The sequence below is a fragment of the Montipora capricornis genome, chromosome 10 (assembly GCF_036669925.1).
Source record: "Montipora capricornis isolate CH-2021 chromosome 10, ASM3666992v2, whole genome shotgun sequence".
NCBI lineage: Eukaryota > Metazoa > Cnidaria > Anthozoa > Scleractinia > Acroporidae > Montipora > Montipora capricornis.
Window position 1 is genome coordinate 51,694,879 of NC_090892.1, and position 27,213 is coordinate 51,722,091.

Sequence of the window (27,213 nt, forward strand, 5' to 3'; positions counted from 1 at the left end):
CTGAATTATCGTCGTTTGCTTACCACGCCCAATTGGTTCAACTTCAACTTTTAGTGAAATAGGTCATTTTAAACTTCTGGGCCCAGTTGTTGAAAGCCCAGTTAAGCTAACCCTGGAGTTGTGAAAAAATTAACTAAACTTTGTTCACTAGTCAAAAGAGATTTTCCATGGCTCTGCCTCGGTGTAAAACCTGTGAAACTCACCAGTCACGTAAAACAAAGTGACCCATAATAAACCCTACCCCTAACAATAGCTACAAAACAAACAAAAAGTTCACAGGTTCTTACACCGAGGTAAACCCTTTACCATCGAACATTTGCCCATCAGGTTCGACTTAGCGTTAATCGGCTTTTCAACAACTGGTTCCTGGTGAGAACATTTAACATGTGGTCCTGAAATTATCTAGTCTTCCCTTACTGTTGTGTGGTTACGATCATTTATTTATTTTAGTTAATTCTCTTTTTAAACTTTGCTTAAATCAGGCGGAGAAGTACAAAGCAACAGGTTTAAATGACTCATGGTCAGCGGAGATAGAGTTCAAGTGAAGCTTTGATCCTCGCAGTTATGAACGCAATTTTTGCAATTGCGTAAAGAAGCTTGGAAATTTCAGGACTTCAACGGGGTTTGAACTCCTGACCTCGCGATACCGGTGCGACGCTCTTACCAACTGAGCTATGAAGCCACAGACATTGGGAGCTGGTCATTTGTGGGTTCTAATGTTCCCGTGAGGAATGAATGAACGATGAAATGATATATGAAATGGATTATGTATGAACTGCGGATATGAAATCAAGTGAAGCTATTAGTATGATCCTCGCGGTTATGAACGCAGTTTTTGCAATTGCAAAGAAGCCTGAAAAATTCAGGACTCCAACGGGGTTTGATATATGTCATTTCATCGTTGACTCATTCCTCACGGGAGCATTGGAACCCACAAATGACCAGCTCCCAACGTCAGTGGCTTCATAGCTCCGTTGGTTAGAGCGTCGCACTGGTATCGCGAAGTCACGGGTTCAACCCCCGTTGAAGTCCTGAAATTTTCAGGCTTCTTTACGCAATTGCAAAAATTGCGTTCATAACTCCGAGGATCATAGCTTCCCTTGATTTCATATCCGCAGTTCATATATGATCCATTTCATATATCATTTCATCGTTGACTCATTCCTCACGGGAACATTGGAACCCACAAATGACCAACTCCCAACGTCAATGGCTTCATAGCTCAGTTGGTTAGAGTGTCGCACCGGTATCGCCAAGTCACAGGTTCAAACCGCGCTGAAGTCCTGAATTTTTCAGGCTTCTTTACGCAATTGCAAAAATTGCGTTCGTAACTGCGAGGATCATAGCTTCACTTGATTTCATATCCGCAGTTCATATATGATCCATTTCATATATCATATCGTCGGAGATAGAGTTGTTGGTCTTACATTACGATGTGTATTAGTAGAAAAGAACAGTATCGACTAAAAAACCCAACAAACAAAAATACACTGACTGTAGTAAAGCATCATTGCACTAAACAATCACTTGACTAAATTGTACTCTACTACAATCACTATACCAAGCATAACACAAAGTTTACAGGACAAGATGACATGAGACGTCAATATTCTGAGGTACAATTGGAATTGCTCAATCTTTTTCCAATGAAAGCGTTTGTATTCAAGAAAAATAAATTCCAAAAACGCTTATTTTGGCTTTCAAATTTTCCGGGCGCCGCCATCTTGAATAATTGTGACGTAACTTGGTTTTCCTATTGTTCCAGAACAATCGCTCTTTGTAACAGAACAATACGGCAACCAAGTTACCTCACAATTATTCAAGATGGCGCCGCCCGGGAAATTTGAAAGCCAAAATAAGCGTTTTTGGAATTTAGTTTTCTGGAATACAAACGCTTTCATTGGAAAAAGATTGAGCAATTCCAATTGTAAACATTATGTTCTGTGGTTTAAAGTTATTTTGTTGTTTTAGTGGAGGTTCCCTTTAAAGGGTTGATATACTTAAAAGTTTCAGAAAATATGGATTTAATTTCTTTTTAAAGTCATTTTTTCCTGAGGATGTTATAATTAGGCATCATGATTTTGCCTCGCGGATCACAAAGTCTAGTGAGGGCACCATGGCGTACCAACAAACAAAGTGTTTTTTTCCCACGTATGAGTAGATTAGCCTCTCATATTTCGGCTTCGAATTGTCGGCATCTGCACGAATTAGGTAAATGTATAAGACTTTTTTGATAGCTTGCCAGTGAGATTATTTACGTTGCTTTAGGAATATAAGACAATCACTTCATAATAACATCTTTGAAAGTGTCTTGGCTTTCCAACGTCACCGAAAATTCGTCCAGAATGCATTTATTATCTATTGCGGCCATTAGAGCTTACTGCTCAAAGGTTTACTGCTAATAGCTTGTGCCATGCCAGGAAATTCATCATCGAAAGCGGCGCGCAACACATCCTCCACTCTGTTTGCCAGAATAAAATCCACATCCCCCTGATGAAACCAAAAAAAAAAATGCATCTTGTTAGTTAGGAAGTTGCTTCCCTTCTCGTATTAGGATTATAAACCGAAGGCATTGCCTTTACAACCCGTGTTCATAACATGTTGTAGGACGCTGAAAAACCTACGCACAATCGCAAAAGAGTAGGACTTGCCGGAGTTCCCGATGTTGTGTTTTGTCCTTCTGTTGTATGAGGCCGCAAAAAATACAACAGTGATAAGTTTATGGGAGTTTGACGAGAGCTGAATACAGAGTTGCACAAAGTTTAATATACGCTAGTCTCCAATTAAAAGACGCGAGAAGACTTGTACTTAATTGACCAAATTCCTTAGGAGCTTTTCAGGCCAAACAAATACAACAAATCTACGAATCCCAACAGTTTAACAAGAACAACCGTGATGTTAAGTGGGATTACTCAGAGCAACTTTAGTTTTTGGTAAGAGAGGGACTTAAACGCAGCCCGGAAACTGCGGATTGCAAGTCCTGCGCATCATCCCTCCCAGATTTCGATTCTAGCTTAGATACATTTATATCCCTAAACTTTGAACGAAGAAATAAATTTATTTTTCAATTCTCAGTTAGCTTAGTTAACAAGCGTCAAAGTTGCGTTTCAAAGCAAAGAGAGACCAAGAAACCGGGTAGACTTTCATATACCGGACTAAAATGGCCGAGGACAAAGAACTATTGTTATTCCGATTAGGCCTTCCTAATTAGGTATTATTATGTTCGCTTTGTTCTTTTGTTTAATGGACATTAATTAATTTGGATCCGGTATGTGAAAGACCAGCAAAGAAAGGGGATTCAGTTCGATCGTTTTGCCGTATAAAATGCGGACGACGAAAAGTGGTTGCTGTCGCCTCTTTTTTCACCTTCCTTTGCCCTGAAATCCCATGGAAACACTCGCTGCGCACGGTTCCTTGTGGATAGCGTCATTATTCAACGTTTGTGTAGCACTAATTTGCCATAAAAGTTATAATTCTAGCGTTGTTTGCTCCATTTTGGGGTTTACCTCGGGGTAAGAAGCTGTGATCCTTTTTTCTTTGTTTCGTTAGCTCGTTCTGGGATTTGTTTATTGTTAAATGGTCTCTTGGCTCTTTTGTTTTCTTTGTTTTACGTCATCCGTGAGTTTGCCAGGTTTTTACACCGAGGATGAGCCCCATTTTGAAAATGACAACCTTTTTAGACAAACAGGTCTGTAAACTTGTATATAGGGATAGTATATCAGTTTCTCTTCTGGTAAGAAGTGGTTGCAGAACGTGCTTGTAGATTTCGTCCCTATAAGAACATTTTGTACGGATTTGTATTTTGACGGCCGAAGTATCAGAGTTAATAGGTTGAGTTAGGAACAGAACGGGAACCTCAGTCGACGACGGGACAGCGCGCAAAATAGTATGGATTCTACTTTAATCTGACCTTATATGGACATTTTTCTGCGCGCGCCGTCGTCAACTGACGTTCCCGTTCCGTTGCTAAATCAGCTTATTATTGTGAAGAGCTGGGCTGTTGGCAAAAGTGATAGTCATAACTAAAAAAGTAAGGAAATAAAGGAAAATGCAATCCTTACCTTGACATTATCTGGTAGCTCGGACAAATCCTGTATTTTGAAGAGAAAACACTGGAACATTAATAACACTATAAACAAGACCCACACAGCCTTGGCAACCGACTGCGAGAACAGCATGCAACAGAATGAGTCTGTGAAGCAAGAGTAGCTGAAATCAGAGAGCGCTATCAGTTCTGAGAACATGCTGTTCAGCTCTCCACTTTGAGCCGCGAGTACATAACGACAATTTCCCACAAACGTGCACACTGCTGACTCGAGTGTCAGCTCTAAATCAAAGCAGGCGGGAATTTTGCGATGCTGCACGAGTTCTACATTTCATTTTCCTGACCTTTTCGTTCCGTCTTGGTAATATGACTCTCTTTAGACCTGCTCTGTGTGCTGCCAAAACTTTTTCCTTTATTCCACCCACCTTCAAAGGCAGACAATAAAAAGTTAATGTAAGACGCCAGTAGGCGTTGACCCGGATGCATTAAAGCGATTTAATATAAACCTTATGCAAACATGGCTGACATTTTAATATTCTTTTCTTTGCATTCAAATTAACCTCGTTTTTGAGTTTAAACTGGAGTGTCTCAGTTTTCAATGGTGAGTTAAGCAATGAGAATGAGGCTTTTGTGGCAATTTTCCTCTGTTCTATATCTCGTTGCTTCTCACTCGATTCTTACTGAGATTTCCGATTTTTATGTATGCTTGTTGCTTTGTTAAATTATTGGAATTCACTTTATGTATCTGAATTCCGATTTATTAAAGATTCTTCCATTGAATGTTCTTGCTTTCATTTGTTTCCTTTTTAATGCTAAAACAATGCAAATCGGCCGCGAAGCCATTGTTTACAAATACAAGCGCTTCAGCTTCGCTTCGTGCAGTATTGAAAATTCTCGTTCCTTGTGCGATAAGCGCGTGCGTGCATTTGTAAACAAAAGGCTCACAAAAGTAGCTTCACTGTGCCCGACTTCCACATCCGCCGGTCAGAAGTCATCACTCTTTGTATTTGCCGATACAAAAGTGGGCTTTGGGTGATTAAAAATGTGGGTTCTATGGAATTTTTGGCACGCTGGGGAAAAAAAGCTCTCTATCAAGTTCGGAGCACCCCCACCCCCCTTCTTTGTACGATCATATCCATCATTCTGATAACTAAAAGTGTCTTGACTAGCACTTCTAGCGCACCGTTGCGTAGCAATCAATGATGGGAAGAATACAGCCCAGCGTTATGTTGCTCAATTTAATACTGTATGTACCACTCAGGGGAACAAAGGATGGCATACATTTTTGGAATGCTCTTTCCTCATAATAAAAGAATAGTGTGTTTTCATGTGACACCACGGTGTCCATGTTGGTGTACCTAAACAAAAGTATGGCGGCCATGACGGTGTACCAAACTAATCCTCCGGGAATTGAACTCTATTTTTATGCAAATACTTCCTATTGTTTTAGTAATCCAATATGGCTGCTGGTCACGTGAGTGAAAACGCTCCATATGTGTGATAGCATTTGCCAAAGTGTCATCTTCTATCACCTTTAGGGTGTAGGTATGGGTACAATTTTTGGCGCTCTAACGCGATCTTAGTTTTTCGGGTTTGTCTGTTTCGGGTGTGGGGAGTTGTTTAAAGCGAGAGGTGAACAGATGTGACTCTTCTTCTTTTCTGTTATCATCAGCACAGTACTTTATGTGTAAAAGGCTTTTTCTGTGCCGTCATTGCCTGCTGCTGACCACGTTGCCTCGTGTCAGTCACAGGTGGACTTGTTTTCAGAAGAAACTGCAAAAATGCATAACTAACCATTCAGACGGTTTGATTGTGCAATGAAGAGATCAAAGTTACATTGTTTACTAAAATATTTGGCAATTTTTAACTTCTTTTACTTCTATATCACATATGCAAGTTCCAATGTGGTGGCCATGAATTGAATTCGAGAACTGTGGCATTTTTCACCTCTGTTAGATCGTATCTATGATGTCACAAGTCTTCCTTTTTCTTTTAACTTGCACGGTAAAATCCTTTTGTCTGAAAAAGCTGTTTTTCATGTTCTTTAACTATTTCTACTACTTTGTTCCAACATGGCGGCTGTCCTGTTTGATTTTTAGCTTCTTCAGCTCTGCCGGGTTAAAAGTACACAAAATTGACCCTAAATAAGCCGTAAGATAGCGAATGATTGAAAACGTCACTGAAACGACTATGTTATGCAAACCTGACAGAAGGAAATAATAATCCACGTCACAATTATCTTTTATTTTTCTGTTGAATCTGTTTGTATACGAGTTTCTTTTAATGTTGGCAAGTAATGACGGTCCTTAGAGTGGGGGTATGGCTGCTTAAAACACGTAAATTAAAAAAAAAACGTGTCATTTTTAAATGTTGTTAATTTGCAGTGGAGGAGTTGTGCTGTATTTTCTTATGTTAAAAGTGAAAAAAAAATTGGAAATACGAAAACTGTTAAATAAGTCACTACATTTCCTTATTTCAGATGACAATGTCATGACTAAATATCGTTTTTGTATCATTCATGAGAAAGATGAGTCAGTGAGTGATCCCAATTGAGAGATTTTAACTACACCCCAACGCAACGATTCTTGGCTAAGCCTTCTTCAAGCAGCTACAGTGCAAAAGAACGGACCACTTCCAGACTTAGTAAAGAATGCGAAACAAGGGGAAGTGTTACCCGTTTCCTACCACCGAAGTTGTAGGAGTATCTTAACCCTAAAGCGAGATCTGGAATGTAATAAGCTTAAAGATGAGGTCGGGAAAGCAAGTCCTGAAGGCCATAATGACTTGGAATGGCCACGGAAGAGAGGCATTCCTTCCCGTTCTCAATCCTTTGAGGAGGACTGCATCTCTTGTGGAAAAGAGAAGTATGTTAAGCCAAGGCTACTCAGCATTCTCGTCACCACAGCCTCGGATCGACCCAAGGCTCTGGGAAACTCTATGCAGGTGAACATGCGCCGTAGGGTTTTTATAGCCGAAAATTGGCTATTTGAACACTGCGGCCCCTGCTCACTCCTCGTGCTCACATGAATGCACCAATTGAGACGCTTTTGATTGTTCTTCACGAAAACCAGTCGGGACATTGTTGCCTCTGAGGCCAATAAAGAATTCGCCTTACCACAGCCTTATTACATGACAATAATTACACGACAAAGCAAACATCTAAGGTAATGAGAGCATGCGCGAATTCTGATGTCACTGGAAACAAAATGGAGGCTAACTCTTGATTTTGGGTTCTCTCACTCAACGTTGACTCGGCTGGGAGGGTGACCCACTTAGCCGGACAACATCTTTCCATATATGAAACGGGGATGTGTCGTAACTGTAACTACTTCTCCGGTTCCTCATTGTCTGTAAGTCTTCCTCTGTTTCGGCATTGGCGCCTAACTGAAAACGTTGGGGAGGCGGTACAAATAGACCATAGAGGCTAATGTGGGCAAATCAATTTGCATTTGAAAAGATTTGCTGTCATTGTTCCTGCACGTGCGATCTTTAATTTTTTTTTCCATCTTCCTCCTTGTTTAGAGAGTATCTGACCCAGACCTCACGTGGGTGGTGTATCATATATATCTTCTTTTTCCCCGCCAAAGTTCAACCAATGCCAAATATGGTCAGCGGTCAGCGAGCATGATGGCCGCGTTTTCGTTAGCTCTGCCAACTTGAGATATATTTCTTTTTTTCGACGTAAATTTTACTCCTTTTTTACTCGTGGATCTATCCACGAGTTTTGGTGAGGTTCTTTATGCAAATGTGTCACTCCTGCGTAACCGGAAGTTCGATCTAATAAGCCAATCAGGATGGATAATCACAACACAGCTCAGAAAGCTGTGACTTCCTGTTCGCGAGGTTGTGCGCCGCCATTGCTGTATGTCGCTTTTATACTTAAGTGTTTGAGCACCTTCCGCTGCATTTAGAAGCAAGAAACGGAAAAATTAAAGAAATGGCTTTCTTCGAAGGTGAAGCAAAATATACTGAACAAGTACAGATTGGTGCAATTAATTGTGCACCGCCTTTCACTGACCAACGCGAAGACTTTAATACATTTAGAAATGGAATCGACAGACACATGGTGAGAAGACAGTGCCTGTTCATCCCCTAAGCTCACGGGGGATAAATAAATGCCATTTGGAGAGTAACATCGAAGCTATCAAAGTATACCAATGTTTATCAAAGCTATGAGCAAGCTATGAGTCATCAAAGCCACATGAATACAACTTGAACAACATCGATCCGTGACATGAAAAACAGTGAGGCAGCCAAGCAAAAATAGCAATCCATGCTTCCAGACACTAGCACTTGTGTGGTGGACCATAATGAAGAACTGTCGAAAGACTCGGTCACTCATTATGTAACGAAAACTGATGAGAAATCCGTACCAATCTCCTGCGATAGAGCAAGGGCCGAGGCAGTACATGCTCCCCGGGACAGAGAACCTTCCAGTATTAATTCCTCACAAGAAAACGTCGAGCTTGTTTCAGAAAGACAAGGTAATTAGAAAGTGTATGGTGCATTATTTAAATAAGGACGTACCGAGCTAGTCTGAGTTGAGAAAGTGTTTATCTCTTGCTTTTGGAAAATATTATATCTCTATACCTAGACCGCAACTCAGACGTAACAATCTTCGAGCGTAGGAGATTCTAATCGTCATTTTTATCTTATTATCCGCAGGACTGCTAAACACAAAAAAAGACTTGTCAGTCCTATTGTGTATTCAAGATCAATCTGCTACTACGCATTCGACAAAATTGAACCAACAAAATGAGAATTATTGTCTATCAAGAGAAAAGCTATTGATATCAGGAGACATTGAATCGAACCCAGGCCCTGTTGCTCATGGAACGAGTACACATACAGCACATACAATACCGAGAAATCCTTCTATAGGACTGTTGCAGGCTCGATTAGCTCAAAAGGGATTGAAGGCACTAGAATGTACCTCAGATGGTTCATGCTTCTTTACTTCTGTTGCCCACCAGTTATGCAATGATCCTTCCTATCACATAAATGTGCATACTGCTGGAGTTGAATCCATCAGAAACAACCGTCAAAAATTTATTGGACCCATTACAGAGCAATTGTGCGTTTGTTTTCATAGCAACATACATGGTGTCATGTACTTATTGTGCAAGTAGTTTGCAATGTATTAAATGTTACTATACGTATAAATGAATCAATTGAGGGGTGGGCACCAGTAACTGTTATCAGTCCTATAAGCGGACAAAAGGGAACTACTGTGAACATTGGACATCTAGATGGAAGACTATGTTTCAGCACTTCAGTTAGATTATTATAATGAAAGTATTTCAGGATATGAAATCAGCGGTCTTACCAATGTCAACAATTATTCAGAGCCTGGTAATAATCGATTAATTAACGATGGCCAAAAATGATGTGAGTGCCAGTAATAATTTCTACAAAGCAGTGGCAAAAAAGAGCTTATATGAGAGAATGTATCAAGCGGAAGAGACAAAATCACTTGAAGAGTTCAGGGAAAAGAAAAACAATGCAAAGCGTCAAAACAGATCTGAAAATATTGAAGCAGCAATGGAAAAGGAAAATAAAAGCAATCCAGAACATATCAGAGACCTAAACAGAAAAGCATAAAACCATTTAAGGAAAGTTATGCGGAGCTCAAGGTTAAACCATGCAAACTGAAATTTGTCAAGGTCAAGACTCTATTAGACATACCATGTCAAAAGTGATTCAGTCTTTTTCATGGCCCTAAATACCTATATATGCACTTCCTGTGATCAGTTATGGTTCAGATCATCTGTTTCTAAGTGTAACAGTAGCAAATATAGTGATAAATATTCACAAGGTTTGTTGGAGGAATGTATAACTGGCACAAAAAGTGTTAATATTACTGAATGGATCTGCTCTACTTGCTAAACCTGGTGACATTAACAATATGACCTGGCAACAAAAACCAGACCTTATTCAAAATTACCCTGTCATCTGTGCAACGAACTTTAAACACATGGTACAGCTCTTTATAGTAAAGGTAAAGGTAAAGTCTCCGCTTACGAGCCAGAAGGCTCATCAGGCCGGCGCTTATCTCCGGTTTCATTAGCATGAAGCGACTAGGAGTATTTATACTCCCCCCTGGATGGGATGCTAGTCCATCGCAGGGTTACCCCCAGCTTTACGCCGGTACCCATTTATACACCTGGGTGGAGAGAGGCACCGTGAGAGTAAAGTGTCTTGCCCAAGAACACAACACAATGTCCCCTGCCAGGCCCCGAACCCGGACCACTCGATCCGGAGTCGAGAGCACTAACCATGAGGCCACCACGCCTCCCACAGCTCTTTAGAGAGGATGTGTTAAAGAGTAATCTTACGCCTATTAGAGAAATGGTATACTTACTTCACAGGGTTGAATTCCAGCAAAGGGGATTACCTCACATACATGCATTATTTCGGGTATCTAGTTGCATATGAGAGCCCACCATGCCGTTACACAATTATCCAACTATCAATGCTAATGCACTTCAGCCTGCCAATTTTAAACAATCGCGGTAACTTTCATATCTACGAGTAACGACAGTGGCACTTTTATTCAACTAATTTAACAAACAAGGAACAAACAATGTCTGGAAAAAGAGGAAACTAAAGGAAACGGCGGAGGACGATTTTGAAACTTTCGTACGCCATAAGGTAAATTCAATAAGCAACGACTTGAAAGAGATGAAAGGAACTCAAGTCCAGAATCAAAGAGACATTGAATCTATTCAGAGTCAAACCAAGAAGAGTGAAAGCTCGATTCCAAATTAAAAGAAGCGTTGGATACAAAGCTGGAGGTATTAAGAGGAGAACTGCATGAAACTAACATAAGAATTGACAGAATTGAGAACGATGTCACGAAATATGTAAAAGAGATTGATGACACTTATGAGCGACTATTATCCCTGGAGAGATATTCTAGAGATTATAATTTGAGATTTTATAATATCCCTGAGTCAACAGGCGAAGATTGTATTGCAAAGCTCCGTGGTATCCTGGAGAATGATCTCCAATTGCAACCAAACATCGAAAACGCCCACAGGATCGGGCCCTTCAAGGATGATGGCACTCCTGGAGCGATTTTGGCTAAGTTTTTGTACCGTCCAGAGCGGTTTAGAGTTATCAAAAAGAAGAGGGAACTACGTGATGGTGTGCGTGTTTCGGACGACTTGATATGGGAAGACCGACAAACGAAGAAGTAATTGAGATTGGTGATGGAAGAGGATGCATTTGAAGCTGGGAAAAGACCTATAGATTTCATCATGGCAAGCTTTATATCGACGGCGCGCTTCATCAAGCTTGAGATGTTTGAACAGTATATACTTCTGTATATGTGTAAGTCCCATCTAAAATGTCTACTTAGTTTTATAATTTACACTTATCTTTAACTATTTACGTAATTTTGACGAGTAAAAATTTTAAGCTAATGACGCAAGAGTCTTCTGACCCAGATTTAAATTTACAATTATTAAATGATCATGGGATACTTTCGAATCAATCATGTTGGGTGTGTCATAATGATATACATTATGCTCACGTTAAAAAATAGCTCGAGGGGGAGCGTTGAGAAAAGTTGGCCATTTCCCCCGGAAAACGACACAATTGGAAATGCTATCACCCAAAAATGTAAACTAGGGATGTGGATGTTGACCAACATCACCATGGGCATCAGCTTTTGTTCCCCCGAGTGGTGCCAATCGGCTAAATTTGGGGTCCCGGTTCATGCACTTGTTGTTTATTAAGAAACGGTCCAGATAAGAACGATAGCAACAACGGCAACGAACATGTTGGAATTCAATTGGTATGCAAAAAGGTGATAACTTTTCTATTGTCTGTACTTACTTCTGATTGGCTTAAACAGCAAAAGTTAACAAAACTTCATAAAAGCAGTATTATATTCATCCTTACTTTCCAACCATCTTCCATCTTTCATCTGGTCTCAGTTTAAATGAATTCCACAGAAATCGTATGTGGGGAACATGTAAAATTGTAAACGTTTCTTGGCTTTTGTTTTCAACTCTTGTGATTGGTCAAAATCTTTTAACACAAAAAAACACCCTTTCAAAGTGGGCTGTAAATGAATTTTATTGCGTTAACGGCTTTCCTGTAGGTTTATGCATTCTCTGTGTAAAAATGATAACATTCCTATGTGGGGAAAGCCCCGTTGCCGCATAACAAAGGAAATTGCTATCCACCTTACACGGATCATTACTTAGTTGCAAAATTCGATATATCTCTGTGCTATATACTTTCGAATTATTACGTACTATACAACCACCCGGAAACTCCAAAAAGAGTTTTACTAAATAAAGGGGGGCAACCGGCAACTGACCTTTCATATTATTGGGCAGTCGTTTTCCCGAAGTCTTCGAGCCAATTGAATAAGACAAAAAACATGGCGTACCGTCAAAAAGTTAAATGTACAACGGTTTATTTTAATTGCCTTCTACCCTCAAAAACCCTTTCCTCCGTAATTTTACCAAAACGGTAAACACATGACGTGACTTCCCTCTGTGCTCTGCACTACCTCTGTAATTTGTAGTACATGAAAAGTAAAGCCCGGCAGATTAAAAGATAAAACAAACTTACCGGTAAAACAAGACCTCTTAGGGTAATTTCACCAGTCATAGCTGTGTCAGACCGCGTGCATCGACCGCTGCAGACAAAGAAATTTACTTTTTCAGACTTGAAGTGAACACAAACCCATCTGACCAGTCAAAAGAATCAACAAATACCGAGTCCTGACGGCACGAACAAAATCAATGCAAAACGGTTCCTTTTGCCAAATGACATCAAAGCCTGAATAAGGTTTGTAGTTGACTGATGACACGAGCACGGAAGTTTTGTTGCATCAACTGAGTCAGGGAAAATTGACTACCGTAAGGAGACTAGAAAGCTGACGTTTCGAGCGTTATCCAAACGTCAAAGCAAATCTCGGGATTATGGGTTTTGAGGTTTTTTTGTATTGCAAAATTAGTCAGAAATGTCATTTTCAAACCTCTAATTTAGACTGCAACTGAATTATAGCAATTCACGACAAGGAATATGGACGCAAAGTGGGTGAAAACCGGCATCGGCATGCGTCGCCAAGCACCGGCGTGTATTGGAGAATCAAACCCTTCGTGTCTACCGGCCCATCGACTTGGATCGGACATTGGAATCTAACAGGGAACGTAACCGGCCTTTTAACAGAAGATAGCCGACTCCACAACTGGAAGATGACGGAAAGTCGTTGGTAAGGAGTACCTGAACAGCGAGACGAGCACCGCAACGATAGTCACTCCAGCAGACGGACCGTCCTTTCCCACTGCGCCTGCTGGGAAATGAATATGAACATCGGTGCGCTCCAAAAGGTCCACACTGTCCTCTGGTGTCAGAAAATACTGCAGTTGAGACAAAAACGCAGAAACGTGTCATGAGCAACTCCTTCTCGGCGAGGACATTTTGATCAGTGTGTTTTGTAGAAAAGTTTCTCACTTGTTTGTAGAGATGTTTAGTCAAGGATCACGTTATAGAACATTTTATAAATGGCGGCCAAATACAAATATTCTGTATTGTTTAAATGCTACTTAGCCTTTCCAGCCTCGCTAAGGTGCTGCTTAACTGCTTAACTGCAAAGACCTTTCCGCAGTTGAAGTATATGGACATTTCATAATATATATCATTCCTTCGCTCTCTTCTTACAGGATATAATTCAAACTCACAAGTGACCAGCAGGGGCCAGTTTCTTGAAAGTCCCGAAAAGCCAATTGCGAAAACCGTGCCGAGTTCCGCTTGTTTTGAAAAACAAAATGATTGTGAAGTCTGACGCGTTAATTCATGTTCTCTTCCTTTTTAAGATACAGAGGGAATTTTGGCGCCCAAAAAGTTCCGGGACTTTCGAGAAACGGCCCCAATTAGCCAGACTTGGGACTTACAAAAGGTCCCAAGAGAAAATAAAAACAATGCTTATACAAAATTTTGGAGGGACAAACAAAGAGTATTATGGTATTTTTGTTAGTTGCTAATAGCTCTCAGCTGGAAGAGCAGTGCCGCGCGATCGCGATCGCAAGGGGTCATGGGTTGAAGCCGCGTTCAAATCAAGCCTAGATTTTTCTCCATATGTTTCAGCCTTTCTACGCTACTGCTTAACTGTGATGACCTTCAACTTTCATGTATTTCAATTCCCGCAGTTCAAATATACGGGCGTTTCATATATTCTATATAATTCGAAAACTTGTTGGGTTACCCACGTAATAGCAATTTATACAATGGATGACGCTATCGACCAATTGTGCAGAAACGACCCTACGATCTATTCGTGTCCACTCACCTCAACGGAACGACTCCTGAGCCAACTTAACGCCAGCTGTGCAGATTCCTTCATCACATCCCCTAAAACAAAAGAGTACAGAATTAAATAGGTTTGTTCATGAAAACACAACAATTGCAAAGCCCTGGTATACCTTGTAAAATAGTCAATTCTAACCCTTTCCTTGACCTGTCGATGTTACCTACTTTTCCCTATAGCAACCTACCTTGCCGGCTCCATAATCCTTCTACCCCCTTCTTGAAATACGTTAGAAGTACCAAGACACCAAATTCTTACTAAAGGACTCAGTTGGGTTCAAGTTCCTTCTCCTCATCTTCCATTGGTTTAATTGTAAAACATACAAATACCGAAAGTCGCTTTGCTTTGCTTTGCTTTGCTTTGCTTTGCTTTGCTTTCCTTCTCGTCCCACCCCGGTGACATTTTTAACTTACCCAGCTGTCCCGTAAGGGTCAATTTTCCTTCTCCTCCCATCCTTGTGGCTTCCACAAACATTATCTCTCCTCCCATTGCTGTCCAAGCCAGACCTGGGAAGAAACAAGGCGTAGTGTATATGAGGGAGTTGAGCAGAAAGAAGCCCACTATTAGCTTCAAACGGCTTGAATCAACGCAGCCCCGTTCTCGGGTGAACTCTTGTCATGGTTTAACAGATTTTAACTCACCAACTGCAACGCCGGGAGTAGACAGTCTTTGAGCCACCTCAGATTCAAATATAGTAGGCTGCAATACAAAACACACATAGAAATGAATGTACAGACGCGGGCAAACGGCTTTAACATTTTTTTCAACATCCTTTCGATTTTGTTGAACGACGTTGGCTGGTCTTTCATATACCGAATCCGAAACAATTAAGGGGGGCGTGGCACTTAACTACAGAAAGACAATGGTTGCTAAGAAAGCTTTTTAGTCAAAGAGCCCTGCAAAAAGGTTCCATGGATGGCTCTATGAAGTAACGTTTTCAATAGAAATGTGACATCACTTCAATCAGAACGCGCATGCGCAACTAGTCCCAGTCCTCTGCCGTGCGTTTCAGTGTAAAACAGGTAAAAGCTCTCCGGAAACGAAAGGAAGAGGCACTTTTTTCACCGGATGGGAACCGTCCCTCATTTTTCGTAAACTGTAGCATGGAATTTCTATTTCGACAAAAAATGGAACTGATATTTTGAAAAGTGTATCAAGGGAGGGCCTTATGACGTCATAATTATTTTGAGAAATGATTTCTTTTAAAATCCATGCTACAGATTTTGTGCTAGGATGTTCTCACATTTTTGCGTTAAAAATTTGTGGAAAACAAATTTAACTCGCTAAGTTTTTAGGCATTTACTGTTTTGGTCATTCGATTTACCAAATGTGGTTGTGATTTGAACCAGACAAAGAAATGTTAAATAGAAAACACTTGCCAAGAAAGGATAACTGTAGAGTTAAAGGAATTAGAGAAATGGCTATTTGAAGGAGTCCAGAGCAACGGTTTGGTAAGTAAGAGCCATCCCCCTTAATGTCCATAAAACAAAAGGACAAAGCAAACATAACAATATACCTAATTAGCGAGGCCCAATCGGCGCAAAAAGGACTGATGATGATGATGATGATGATGATGATAATGAATCGGGATAACAATGGTTCTTTTGTTGACGCATATTTTATAACATTTTAAGCAATATTTGCCTTTGTTGCTGAGAGTGTTAGGAACACGTTTGTGTAACTTTGCAAGCTCTTTGACTAATCATAGCTCAGAAGGAGCGTATATAAACGCCAGTTTTTGAGAGAGCTAAAGAGAGTTGGCTGCCGGCAACGGCAGACTGCTGAAGTTCCATGCCAGAATAAAGAAGTTAAAACGCTGAAGCTGTGTCAACAAAATCTGTCCCGTAACACTTTTGTCCTCCGCCATTTTAGTCCGGTATACGGCTGTATGAAAGTCTACCCACGATGTTGACTGCTGGGGTGGACAAACAGTTTCAACACCCTTTTATAAACTCATTCAACACCGATTCAACTTCGTGGACAAACTGTTCCAACATCACTGTTCAACAAAATCGAACGGACGACGAAGCAGTTTGCCCGGGCACAGGTAACCCAAATTTTCAGACCTAAACTTCGCATCATATGTTCTCTATATTTACCTAAACACAGTGAGCCTGGGTTACCTGTGGCCCGGGCCTTAATGTGTAACAAACGAGCAGCAGTATTTTGTCGGGTTTAAAAGCACGAGGCGTAGCCGAGTGCTTTTAGTATAGGTAATCACATGATTTCGAGTGCAATTTGGAATAAATAAGCACGACATGGGTTCGACATGGAACGGGACAAAATTCAAAGTCTAAAATACGAACATTTTTAACATGACGGCGGAGTCGATGAATCTTTTGGTTGACAAAATTTGTTGAAGAAGTCTGGAAGGAGGATGGATAAAAGTATTCCCCCAGAAGTTTGTAAAGGCTGAAATTTCGATGAAAATGATTAGGACTATTTAGGAATATTTCATAAAGATCACAAGTGACCTTTATATAAAGATCGTTTCATCTTCAGTTATATAAGCGATAATGATCACGAGCGACTTTCATATAGCCCGCAATGCATTTTGTTTTCCCCACAAATTTTGCATATTGTTAACTATTCCCAAGTGCATTTGAAAACAATGTTTTATGCAAAATTTTGTGGGGAAAACAAAGTGCATTGCGAGTTATATGAAAGTAGCAAATAGGCCAAGTTCGGTATAATATCAATATTCAGGCATGGGTACGAGGCTTTGTGGTCAAATTTCACGGCTCAGGTCTGTTTTCTTTGTCTCAAAAGTCTGAAGGGGGATTTCTAAACAAACGAATATTCAAATTTAACCTTAACGCCTCATAGCCATGTGTGAATATTGATACATCGCACGTGGCCTATTACATTGTTTGCACATTCAGCCCCGCACTCCCCTGGGACTGAAAAACAAAGCCGCCACCGGGCTTTCTCTGAATGATCATAGATTACCAAGGTCTACAGGTTCATACACGTGACGTTTTATCGATGTTTTGATAGGCTGTTAGCCTCATGAATTATTAATTAGTTAAAAAATCATATTTGAAGTGCGGGTGGGTTCTCGACGAATGAGAGAAGTGATTCTCGCACTAAGCTTTTCATAAACACATGAAAAAATTTTAAGTGTCTATAAAAAGCGACAAATTGCTTTTTCAGTAAAAATTATCCAGATAAGTGCAAGGACCACTTCTCTCAAAGCACATATTTGTTGCAGTCACACTTGAGAGAAACACACTGTAGCACTGGTGTTGACACTACTCTAGTGTTACCTCTTTGGTATTTTGAATCCCTTGGGGAACACTGAACAATAGAACATGATTTAACTCTAGTATTAACTCCCTAAAGCGACCGCAACCACTGTTACACCGCAATACGATGCTTTCAAGTGTTCTCCTCGTAAGAAAGCGGACAAAACACCTACCCCTAAAGCGTCAGTCAAGAACTTCTCAGTGACCAAAAAAGCCTTCTTTTCAGCTCCAGCACTGACAGAAGCAGTAGAATCAGTCTTGGTGGGTTCCTGTTCTTTACAGTCTTCTTTTCTGTCCTCTTTAGCTTTCTCTGGTGTCTTTGCGGCAACCTCAGCCACCTATATAAGTTAGACCAACACATCGGGTTATTTACAGCAAGTTTTTTGACGCTAAAAGGCACGAAGTTCGGAAACGCTCCATCGTAATTGTGCATGCACGATATTTCCTGTCACACAACTAAAACTGATGCTCTTTAAACAACTAAAAGCCTATTAATGCTCCTTTCCCCTCGCCTAGGTTTCGCAATAGTCCTCCGTGCTAAATTCCCGGTTCCACACGAACTGAATGTTCCCGTCAAAGGGGAAGTTGTAGCCTAGGGAAATGATATCAAAGGAATTTGAGCAAGATGATCTACCCGAGCCGAGTTAATTTTTTAGCGATTTTCTCCTTTAACAGTGTGTCTAAGCTGGCAAAAAGTTATTTTAAAGTTTCAATCTTCTTTCATGCACCCGCTCCAACCTTAGCTTACAAGACAAAAACGTCTTACGGGCAGTGATAGGGTTGTTGGTAACTGAAGAGCCTGCACCAATGTTTTTGTGTGCATTAATACAATAATGGAATACAGTCCTTGAAGGAAGGATAAAAATCATGACACCGCGCCGGCCCCTTGATAGTTACAAGGTTCACCGGTGGCGTTCGGTCGAGGATAAGAGACGATCTTCCGCGCAATCCTGGTTTAATCCAAAACGTGACTAAAAAACTTTCTGCCGCACCAACTGCTATTGAATGATGCGAGGATCAAGCAAGAATCTTTTAGTTTGAAAAAAAGTTATAGTATATTGCTTTTCAGTGTACCGACCTGAACAGCTACGGCTCGACACACTCCGCCAATTTTTCGCTCAAGTGATCGCACTCCAGCCTCACGGGTGTAATTAGCAACTGCAAAAATGAACATATAGTTATTTATTATCGGCTATGTTTTGATAATGACCGGATATGGTCATTTATATGAAATGACCATACCCGCAATTCAATGCATGATTCATTCATCAAAGAAACATATGAGCCCACAAATGACCAGCTCTCAACATCAGTGGCTTCAGAGCTCAGTTGGTTAGAGCGTCGCACCGGCATCGCGAGGTCACGGGTTCAAACCCCGTTGAAGTCCTGAATTTTTTAGGCTTCTCTTCGCAATTGCTAAAATTGCGTTCATAACTGCGAGGATAATAGCTTTACTTGATTTGATATCCGCAGTGCAATATATGATTCATTTCATGTATCATTTCGTTCTTAAATTAAGACCACTAACTGAGGGCCTTCGTACGTATAACGCAGGTAAAAGTAACCAGTATCTGGGGCATGATTCTATTTTTACTCACTGATCGCCTTTAATGCATCGTCTGGAACTACAATGTCTTCTGTAGTGAGTCCATGTTCCTGAAACAGATGATGATACTGTGGACTCATCTTGTTTTCTAAAACAGGTCGAATGCCTGCTCCTTTAATATTGATTTTGATTTAAGTGCCCATAGCTCGGTCGTGGCACCAACAATTTCTGGGCTTGTTAAAGATTTTACGTCGCACTAACATTGGTATTTCAGGGTGAAAAGACAGAATATTTTTGTAATTTGTGAACAGATTTATCTCAGCAGGAAAAGAATATTTGAGGTTCGGGGAACTTTAAAATACCAACCTCCAATTGCTTTGGAAGAAGGTGTCTCTTTGAAATGGCCATCTTTTCTTCTTGGGTGTAGCCGGGTACCATAATCAACTGGAAAAAAGAACACAACTCAGGAACCTTTCTCCTGTACACACAAAACCACTCCTCGTTAATTTAAAATTATCGCTTCTCACCTCCATTCGATCTAAAAGCGCGGGAGGAATCGTGCTCACTGTGTTGGCGGTGGCAATGAATAAGACCTGAAAAACAGGAAGGAGTTTTGCAATTAACCACTGAGATTCAACGACTCCCCCTCGGGTTGTTGATACACCAGAGAATATCACAGGATCTTTTCAGTTGCCATATATGTAATCAACACAAGTTACATGCCAGCAGTTACGCCCAGAAATGCTCGTAAAAAGATGAACGCCAAACTTTGCTATCATCCAATGCTGTACGTATTTGGTTAAGGCGCCTGGGGCCCGTTTTAATTTCTCGAAAATCCCGAGAAGCCATTTGTGAAGCTGCCGACAGCTTGTTCAGGGAAGCCGATCTTTAAACATGTTTTCAAGGTAACAAACAGCAAACTGACTGTAAAGTTTGACGCCTCAAATCCTCTCCGTTCTTGAGATACAGAGGGAATTGTGGCATCCAAAAATGGCCCGTAAAGTTTCGGGACTTTCGAGAAACGGGCCCTAGAAGAGTGTTTTTCGAAAGTGCGCCCAGATGAAAGCGTCTGAACACATGAAACAAAGCAATTGTTTTGCTTTTTGTTGGCCTGAAAACATGTTCAGAGATTAATTTTCGCAATAAGAAACAGATCTTAGCTTCACAAATCGCTTTTTGGGCCCAAAAAGGTTTTCGGGTCTCTTCAGAAACAGACGCCAGATTAGCATGTGGACCACCACCCGGATTTGCCTTCAACTGTCCTCATTCAACCCTGTCACGCTTCCACATTGATTTCAAAACCTGTTAACCTTAAATTATAGAGCTGCTTTGTCCAATACCGTGACACGGCTTCACAAAAGTTAAGTTTTTAAATACCACCTTGTGTGGATAACCTTACTTTCCACATGGATAAGGGGCTTGAAACTAAACTGACAGTTTTACCAGTTAATATACTCCCCAATCCCTGTTAGCAGAGGTTTTTTTTCCCTTAGCGTTCGCTGCACTGACGAGTACGGGAAAAGAGACGTCTGCCATGGGTTGAAACTCACTGTGTTGAGCATGCGCAGGGGCCCGTTTCTCGAAAGTCCCGAAACTTTAAGGGTGTCACAATTCCGTTTGTATCTCAAGAACGGAGACGATTTAAGTCGCCAAACTTCACAGTCCTTTTCCTTTTTCTTACCTTGAAAACACGTTAAAAGATCGGCTTTCCAAAACAAGCAGTTGGCAGTTTCACAAATTGGCTTTTCGGGCCAGAAACGTTTTCGGGACTTTTGAGAAACGGGCCTCTGGCATGCAGCGGTTACTTAGCGACCGTATCCTCGCGTGATTCTTTCATGTTGTGTGAGCTCACTTAAGAAATGCGCAGAACACAGCGGGCCCAAGTGACAGTCAGCAAACATATCATAGGGTATGCCGTTTGAAGAGTGCCGTCAAAGGTTGTGGAAAGATAGAGGTCTCTTTGCCCGTACTCGTCATCCAGCGAATGCAAAAGAAAAGGGGCTTCTGCTAGCAGGGATGCTCCCCAAGCATATAAAACCCCAAGCTGTGAAGGGTAACGTAAGACCAAAATAATACGGGTCTCCGGAAAGCAATCAATTTTACTTACTTGCGAAAGGTCAAATGGTATGTTCAAATAGCTGACCAACAGTTCAGGAAAACTTCAGTTTACTGTACACGCCTCGTGTGCAACGTTTTCAAAATACAAATGAAATGTTCTGCCTGCCATGTTGGCGAGACGACCCAGCATTTTAGTGCACGCATGTCCTGGGGAATACTTGGAAACAGGCAGGGCCACACACTTATCTAAGAATGTAAATTATGATAGTAGCTCAAAAGCATGTTGCATGACAATTGCTACATGAATCACACCTCTGTGTAGTTCTCAATCAAGGTCCAAGGAGCCAGCACACGTGTTGTAGAAAACCAAAACTGAATGTACAAGTCACACACATGAATCTAAAAAGTTTAACTGAGACTAAGTTTAATAGAGTTCAAAAGTGTTGACATCATAAAAAAATAATTTTTGAAATGATGGGATTTGTTGAGATATTTTGAAAGAACAACACCTGAAAGGCCTATACTTCCCAAAAAACTAGCATTATGGGGCAAACTGTCTCGGAGATACTAGTCCCGTTTTGCTCTGATGACTCCATACAATCCTTCTAAATTTGACTCGGTTCCTAATGTTATGAACTGAATCAAATCTAGAAGGATTTGTATGGGGTCATCAGAGCATAACTGGGCTAATATCGCGAAGACATTTTGCCCTGAAATGCTGATTTGGCCGCCATTATGAAAGAGGTCTATAGACAATTTTACAGTTCAAGCTGAGAGGGGAAAAACAGTTGTTGAAACTGACGATTGAAGGATACTGGTCTACAAATGTCCAGTTCTGTTCGGGGTCCAAAACTTCCAAAAGTGCAGCAGATGGATCTCCATGCAGGCTCTTACCCTTAAAAAAACAATATACATGTTATTAAACTAGTGTGAGGTCCATACTGGGAACATACTGGTCTAGTTCCTTATTTTGCAAGTTTATGGACCGAGCCTGAGGTCCATAAACTTGCAAAAAAGGAACTCAACCAATATTTTCCCAGTACAGAGCGAGCAAGCTAGTTCAATAAGGTTTTTATTATATTGACGGTACTCGGCGGCCTTGTCACTGTTTTCTTTGTTCGATTCTTTGTCAGTACTTTTTTTTTCGTTCCAGCGCTGGAGCACTAATTGGAGACACTGAAAACTGAAATTAACAATTAAAGTAAATCAAGTCAAATGTTGGTTTTTGAGGAGAGTGAAAACCAGAGTACCCGGAGAAAACCTCTCGGTGCAGAGTAGAGAACCAACATACGACGCTGAGTATCGGAATCGAAACCCGGGTCACATTGGTGAGAGGTGAGCACTTGGTCTCGCTACTGCGCCATCACTGCACCCCGGTTCTAGAAAGTAAAGATCCTACTGGAACTTGAACATGACTAAGGATGTGTTTCATCGACCCTATTTTAAAATGATATGCCTGGCGTTTTGAAGCAACAGCCGCATAGACCATGACAGGGAACTATGTTTTTTAATCTTCCTAGTACCCAACGATAAATCGTTGGGGTTTCAAACTTGGCAGGGCAAAAGTAAATAGAAAAAGGAATATTTAAACCGCAGTGCGCACTCTGCAGCAAAATATTCCCCGAGTCAAGGATTCTCAAATTTTATCAAAAAACGTAACTGATTATTTGCATACCAAAATTTGTACACCAAATGCTATCGTGAAATAATAAATCCTGTTTCAGTTTTGAGCCTTGAGGTGATTTGAAGAGGACCTGACCATGCCCCATATCCTCCTGACTTCCATGCATTCCTTAGCAGTTGACTCCCCCGGAAATTTTTTTGTCCGAAACTGTGAGGATTAATCAATACCTGACCGTAAAGTGACCTAACTACCGCTTTTTTATCCTGTTGAAATACACCACTAAACATAGCCCAAATTTGGGTAATTTAGCCTCCAAGAATACCTTAAAATAGCATCTTAGGAGACCTGTGTTTGACAATTTTAATGTGAGTCCCTGTAAAAACAAAGGATTTCAAACTACTACTCCATGTATTCCTATTCCGTAATACGGTCAATCGGACGCAACCTACATAAAAAACATTTCTTTCATTTTTCTTTTTATGTCCAAGAAAATGGAAACAGAAATGGGAACAGTTTAGCAACTTGTATAATTATACGCTGTTTCATGACCGGTCCATCTTAATGGTCCGTATTACAAAATTTATTCTCCTTTTCATCTCAGACCACTTTGCCCGTATCATAAAATAGTTTATTACATGACTAGCTCCGTGAGCGGGCAAGATGAACCAAATCGCGCGCTCTGATTGGCTACCCGAGCGGGCAAGATGGAGCGATACTGCCCGCTCGGGATTTCTCGCTTGGTCCCGCAAGATCAAAGATCATTTTTTGGTGTTTTAAGTCATATAATAAATCCTTTATTGACCAAGATTGTTCGGTCAAGATGACTGGATATTGGCCTCGTTCTTTTTTTGCGTGTTTATGGACCTCGACTTCGTCTCGGTCCATAAACACGCAAAAAAAGAACTTGGCCAATATCCAGTCATCTTGACCTCACGCTTGGTCAATAACCCATACTTATTGACTAGGCGTGAATGACTGCTTCAAAACCCACGAAACATCTTACAACTCTGATGCCTTACCATCTTGTCGACTTCATCCAATAGAATCACCGGATTTTTTACTCCCACTGTTTTTAATGAATTAAGAATTCTCCCTGGCATAGAACCAATGTACGTGCGCCTGAAATAGTAAAATGAAAGGGAGTCATTGTGATTGTAAAGATACTGAAAATAACTTTTGTTCTAGAGAAATGATATCAACATTATTGAATAGCAATCACACTTAATTACGGCAAATGCATAATTCATTACAAGCTGACTGCCACATTAATCTTTATATACATGTAAAACTCTTAACACATCGGCTCCCAGGAGTAAGACATCGTATATTTTACTTGTGAATGGGGGGCAGTTCATAGGTGAATTGGTTAACAACCCCTAGACACACTGGTAATACATTTTACTCAGCTGTCTAACGCCAGATGATTTTACTCTTCAACAGGAGGCAGTTCATGAGTCAATGGATTAACAAAAACTGCCACCTTAAACCCATTGACTCTTAGGAGTGAGACTTACGGTAATACATTTTACTCTGTCTAACACCAGATGATTTTACTCGTCAATGGGTTAGTACAATTTTACCCCCAACAATTGAAACCCCTTCTACAACCTTAGTTCACCCCTTATTTTAAACTATGATGTATACAACAGAAGATTTTGAAAAAATGTGTCTATTTAGATGTACTGCACTGAAAATGTACAAAGATGAAGTGGTAATGAAAGGCCACAATTATCATTTATGTAAAATTCGGCAGGATATTTCAAATTGCTTGCACGCAGCGAAAACAATATCAAAACATAATTTACCTATGTCCTCTAATGTCTGACTGGTCACAAATTCCACCTAATGATATCCTGTGAAATATCAATAACACCATAGTTTCTGCATCTGTATGCAAAATTAAGTACATGCATAGCCACTTACGACCCTCACAGAATGCACATTACAATAATTTCGGAGTTTTACAGTCAAACATAATGTCTTTAATAATAATACTATTGATTTATCACACTGAATGCAGTACACCTGCAAAGTTTAGAGAATCCAATCAAATAATGTTGAACCAAACAAAAACAGGCATGCCAAAATAATATAGATGCAAAAACTAATTTCCTACCAAAATACATGTAAGAACATCTTTTGTTTAATTTAGCAACTTAAAATTAATGGTTACAAGTTACTCCCAACTTGCAACAGAATCCTTGAAAACTCTTTAGATACCACAAAAATAAAACACCCCAATTAACATTACTGTAACAGTCAAGGTTGTATTTTACTTAAAAAAAAAAAAAAAAGGCAAATGTGTACATACTACTACTATGCTGGCTTTTCAACCGTCAAAATTCATACTACCATAAATTACATTACTTATATTCCTTCTTAAGGCCCATTTAAACGATTTCAACATTTGACCATCATCATCACGATAGGGTTTAAAGCTCAGAGCTTGTGGGGTCGTGTGAAAATAATTACAATATGAAGCTATATTAAAATAGGGATAACATTACTTACAGATCACAACTTCTATAATAGTAAAAGATATTAATTAATTTCTAGGCTAAGAGATATTCGAAAGTTCACACAGAACTAGAAACCAACATTTGTTCAACAAAAGTTGAACAATGTTGGACAAATGTTGGACGCAAAAAGAAAGTTGAGTGGAGGCCGTTCAAACGGTTCCAGCAATGGGCCAACAAATAAGAACCAACACTTTTGTGTCATTTGATAGTGAGGAACTAAGAACTAGAAACCAGTCTCTCTTGTCTAGATAAACTATGCCATATTGACTTTTGTGGCCTGACGTGAACGTGCGTGTGTTCTACAATTATTGTTGAACATAGTGTTCAATTGGCTTCAACACCATTCAGCATTTTCGAGAACAAAGGAAAAGTTGAATCGATGTTGAATTAATATTAAAAGTTTAAATCAATTTAATTAAACTTGATCAATGCACTTTCAACAAGCTTTCAACATTTTTTATGCTTTCAACAATGTTGGATGACTTGTTCAAACGCACCCAACATTTGATTCAACAAAGTGTTGAATGCATGTTGAAGCAAATGTTGAGACTGTTTAAATGGGCCTTTATAATACTTCAATACCAGTAATCTGGTTCAAACCTTTGAAATTCTCTGCCAAGTGTATTTGCAATGGATCGTCCAACACTGGTCTTTCCAACCCCAGGAGGACCAACAAAGCAAAGAATGGGTCCTGTAAGGTTGATTGAAAATGGTCTTGCAAAGTAAAACACACTCCTGTAATACCTATACAGGGTCACCCAACTTAAAGATGACAATGATACATGTCTGGACTGCTTAAATAAATAATACAGTCTCCAATTATTATTTACCTATTTTTCAAATACCACTTGGCAGTTTTCAAGGGCCCCCAAAGATCAAGTTCATGTAATGTACGTATTTAGACAGTATAAAGACTGTCCAAAGAGATGTTTTTATCATCTAGAAAAATTTGATCTGTTCAGATATCTTAGCTGAAAAAGAAAGTGTGTGAAAATTTTAAGGAATGATATCTTCACTTAAGAAATTGCTAGCTGAATGTTTAATAACTTCTAAGAACTTCCATCCGAACCATTTGCTCATACGAAACTGCTAAGTGAGTTTTCTAAGTGCCTAAAATTGCAAAAATATCCCTTCCGAAAAGGTAAGGGACTACTTTTCCCTGGTTGCGAATCTTTTAGGTAATGTTTTAGTACAGAAATCTGTAGCTGTTTGGCAGCATAGAAATGAAATTCTTAGAGCAGTTTGATTATTGTTGGGTGCCCCTGAGTTTTAATTATGCATGCAGTAATAAACACTATAACATAAAGATGCCGAAAGCAGAGCCAAAAGATTCCATTATAATTTTGTCAATGACACTCATAATGAGAAGACAGACCTTTCTCGCAACTACTAAATTTTAAACGAAATGGGCTGCATCAAGCATTAAAGCTGTGCATATATTGGAGTATGCCATGCACTCTTGACTGGAAGTAATGTAGAGCCTTGTTTTAATTAACATACTGTATAATATAATTATTATTTCCCTACAACTTTTCATGCTATCTAAACTGCAACACATAAATCACTTTTCAACTAAATTAACCTTTCAAACTGTTCTTTAACTTGCGAACTGCAAGATACTCAATCACTCTCTTCTTTAATTTTTCCAGGCCATAATGATCTTGATCAAGGTCAAACCTGAAAGTCATTCATAATGAAAATGTCAATGAATAAGAGGAATGAGGAGGTATCCGAAGAGTTAAATTAATAATATTGTCGGGAAACAACAACAATATAGTAACAATAATAATATTTAAATCAAGTACAATACTTCAATACCTTAATAAGTCTTATTCACTTATGTGACAGT

The 27,213-nt window shown here is 40.0% G+C and overlaps 1 protein-coding gene across 1 annotated transcript in view; it reads right to left on the reverse strand.

The window, feature by feature from the left end:
• Positions 1-1,847: 1,847 nt before the first annotated feature.
• The window catches only part of LOC138021476 (lon protease homolog 2, peroxisomal-like), a 37,910-nt gene continuing 12,544 nt past the window's right edge, over positions 1,848-27,213 (reverse strand). Inside the window, exons 12-30 of the mRNA XM_068868359.1 lie at positions 26,947-27,041; positions 25,965-26,055; positions 24,651-24,698; positions 23,865-23,964; positions 22,037-22,116; positions 21,271-21,301; positions 19,691-19,756; positions 19,530-19,607; positions 19,216-19,273; positions 18,696-18,775; positions 17,791-17,955; positions 15,014-15,071; positions 14,786-14,878; positions 14,355-14,416; positions 13,289-13,425; positions 12,632-12,698; positions 4,390-4,470; positions 4,062-4,091; positions 1,848-2,490 (exon numbers count right to left, since the gene is read on the reverse strand). Coding sequence (XP_068724460.1) covers positions 2,371-2,490; positions 4,062-4,091; positions 4,390-4,470; positions 12,632-12,698; positions 13,289-13,425; positions 14,355-14,416; positions 14,786-14,878; positions 15,014-15,071; positions 17,791-17,955; positions 18,696-18,775; positions 19,216-19,273; positions 19,530-19,607; positions 19,691-19,756; positions 21,271-21,301; positions 22,037-22,116; positions 23,865-23,964; positions 24,651-24,698; positions 25,965-26,055; positions 26,947-27,041 — 1,540 coding nt within the window. The 3' untranslated portion in view covers positions 1,848-2,370. The remainder of the gene's footprint in view (positions 2,491-4,061; positions 4,092-4,389; positions 4,471-12,631; positions 12,699-13,288; positions 13,426-14,354; positions 14,417-14,785; positions 14,879-15,013; positions 15,072-17,790; positions 17,956-18,695; positions 18,776-19,215; positions 19,274-19,529; positions 19,608-19,690; positions 19,757-21,270; positions 21,302-22,036; positions 22,117-23,864; positions 23,965-24,650; positions 24,699-25,964; positions 26,056-26,946; positions 27,042-27,213) is intronic.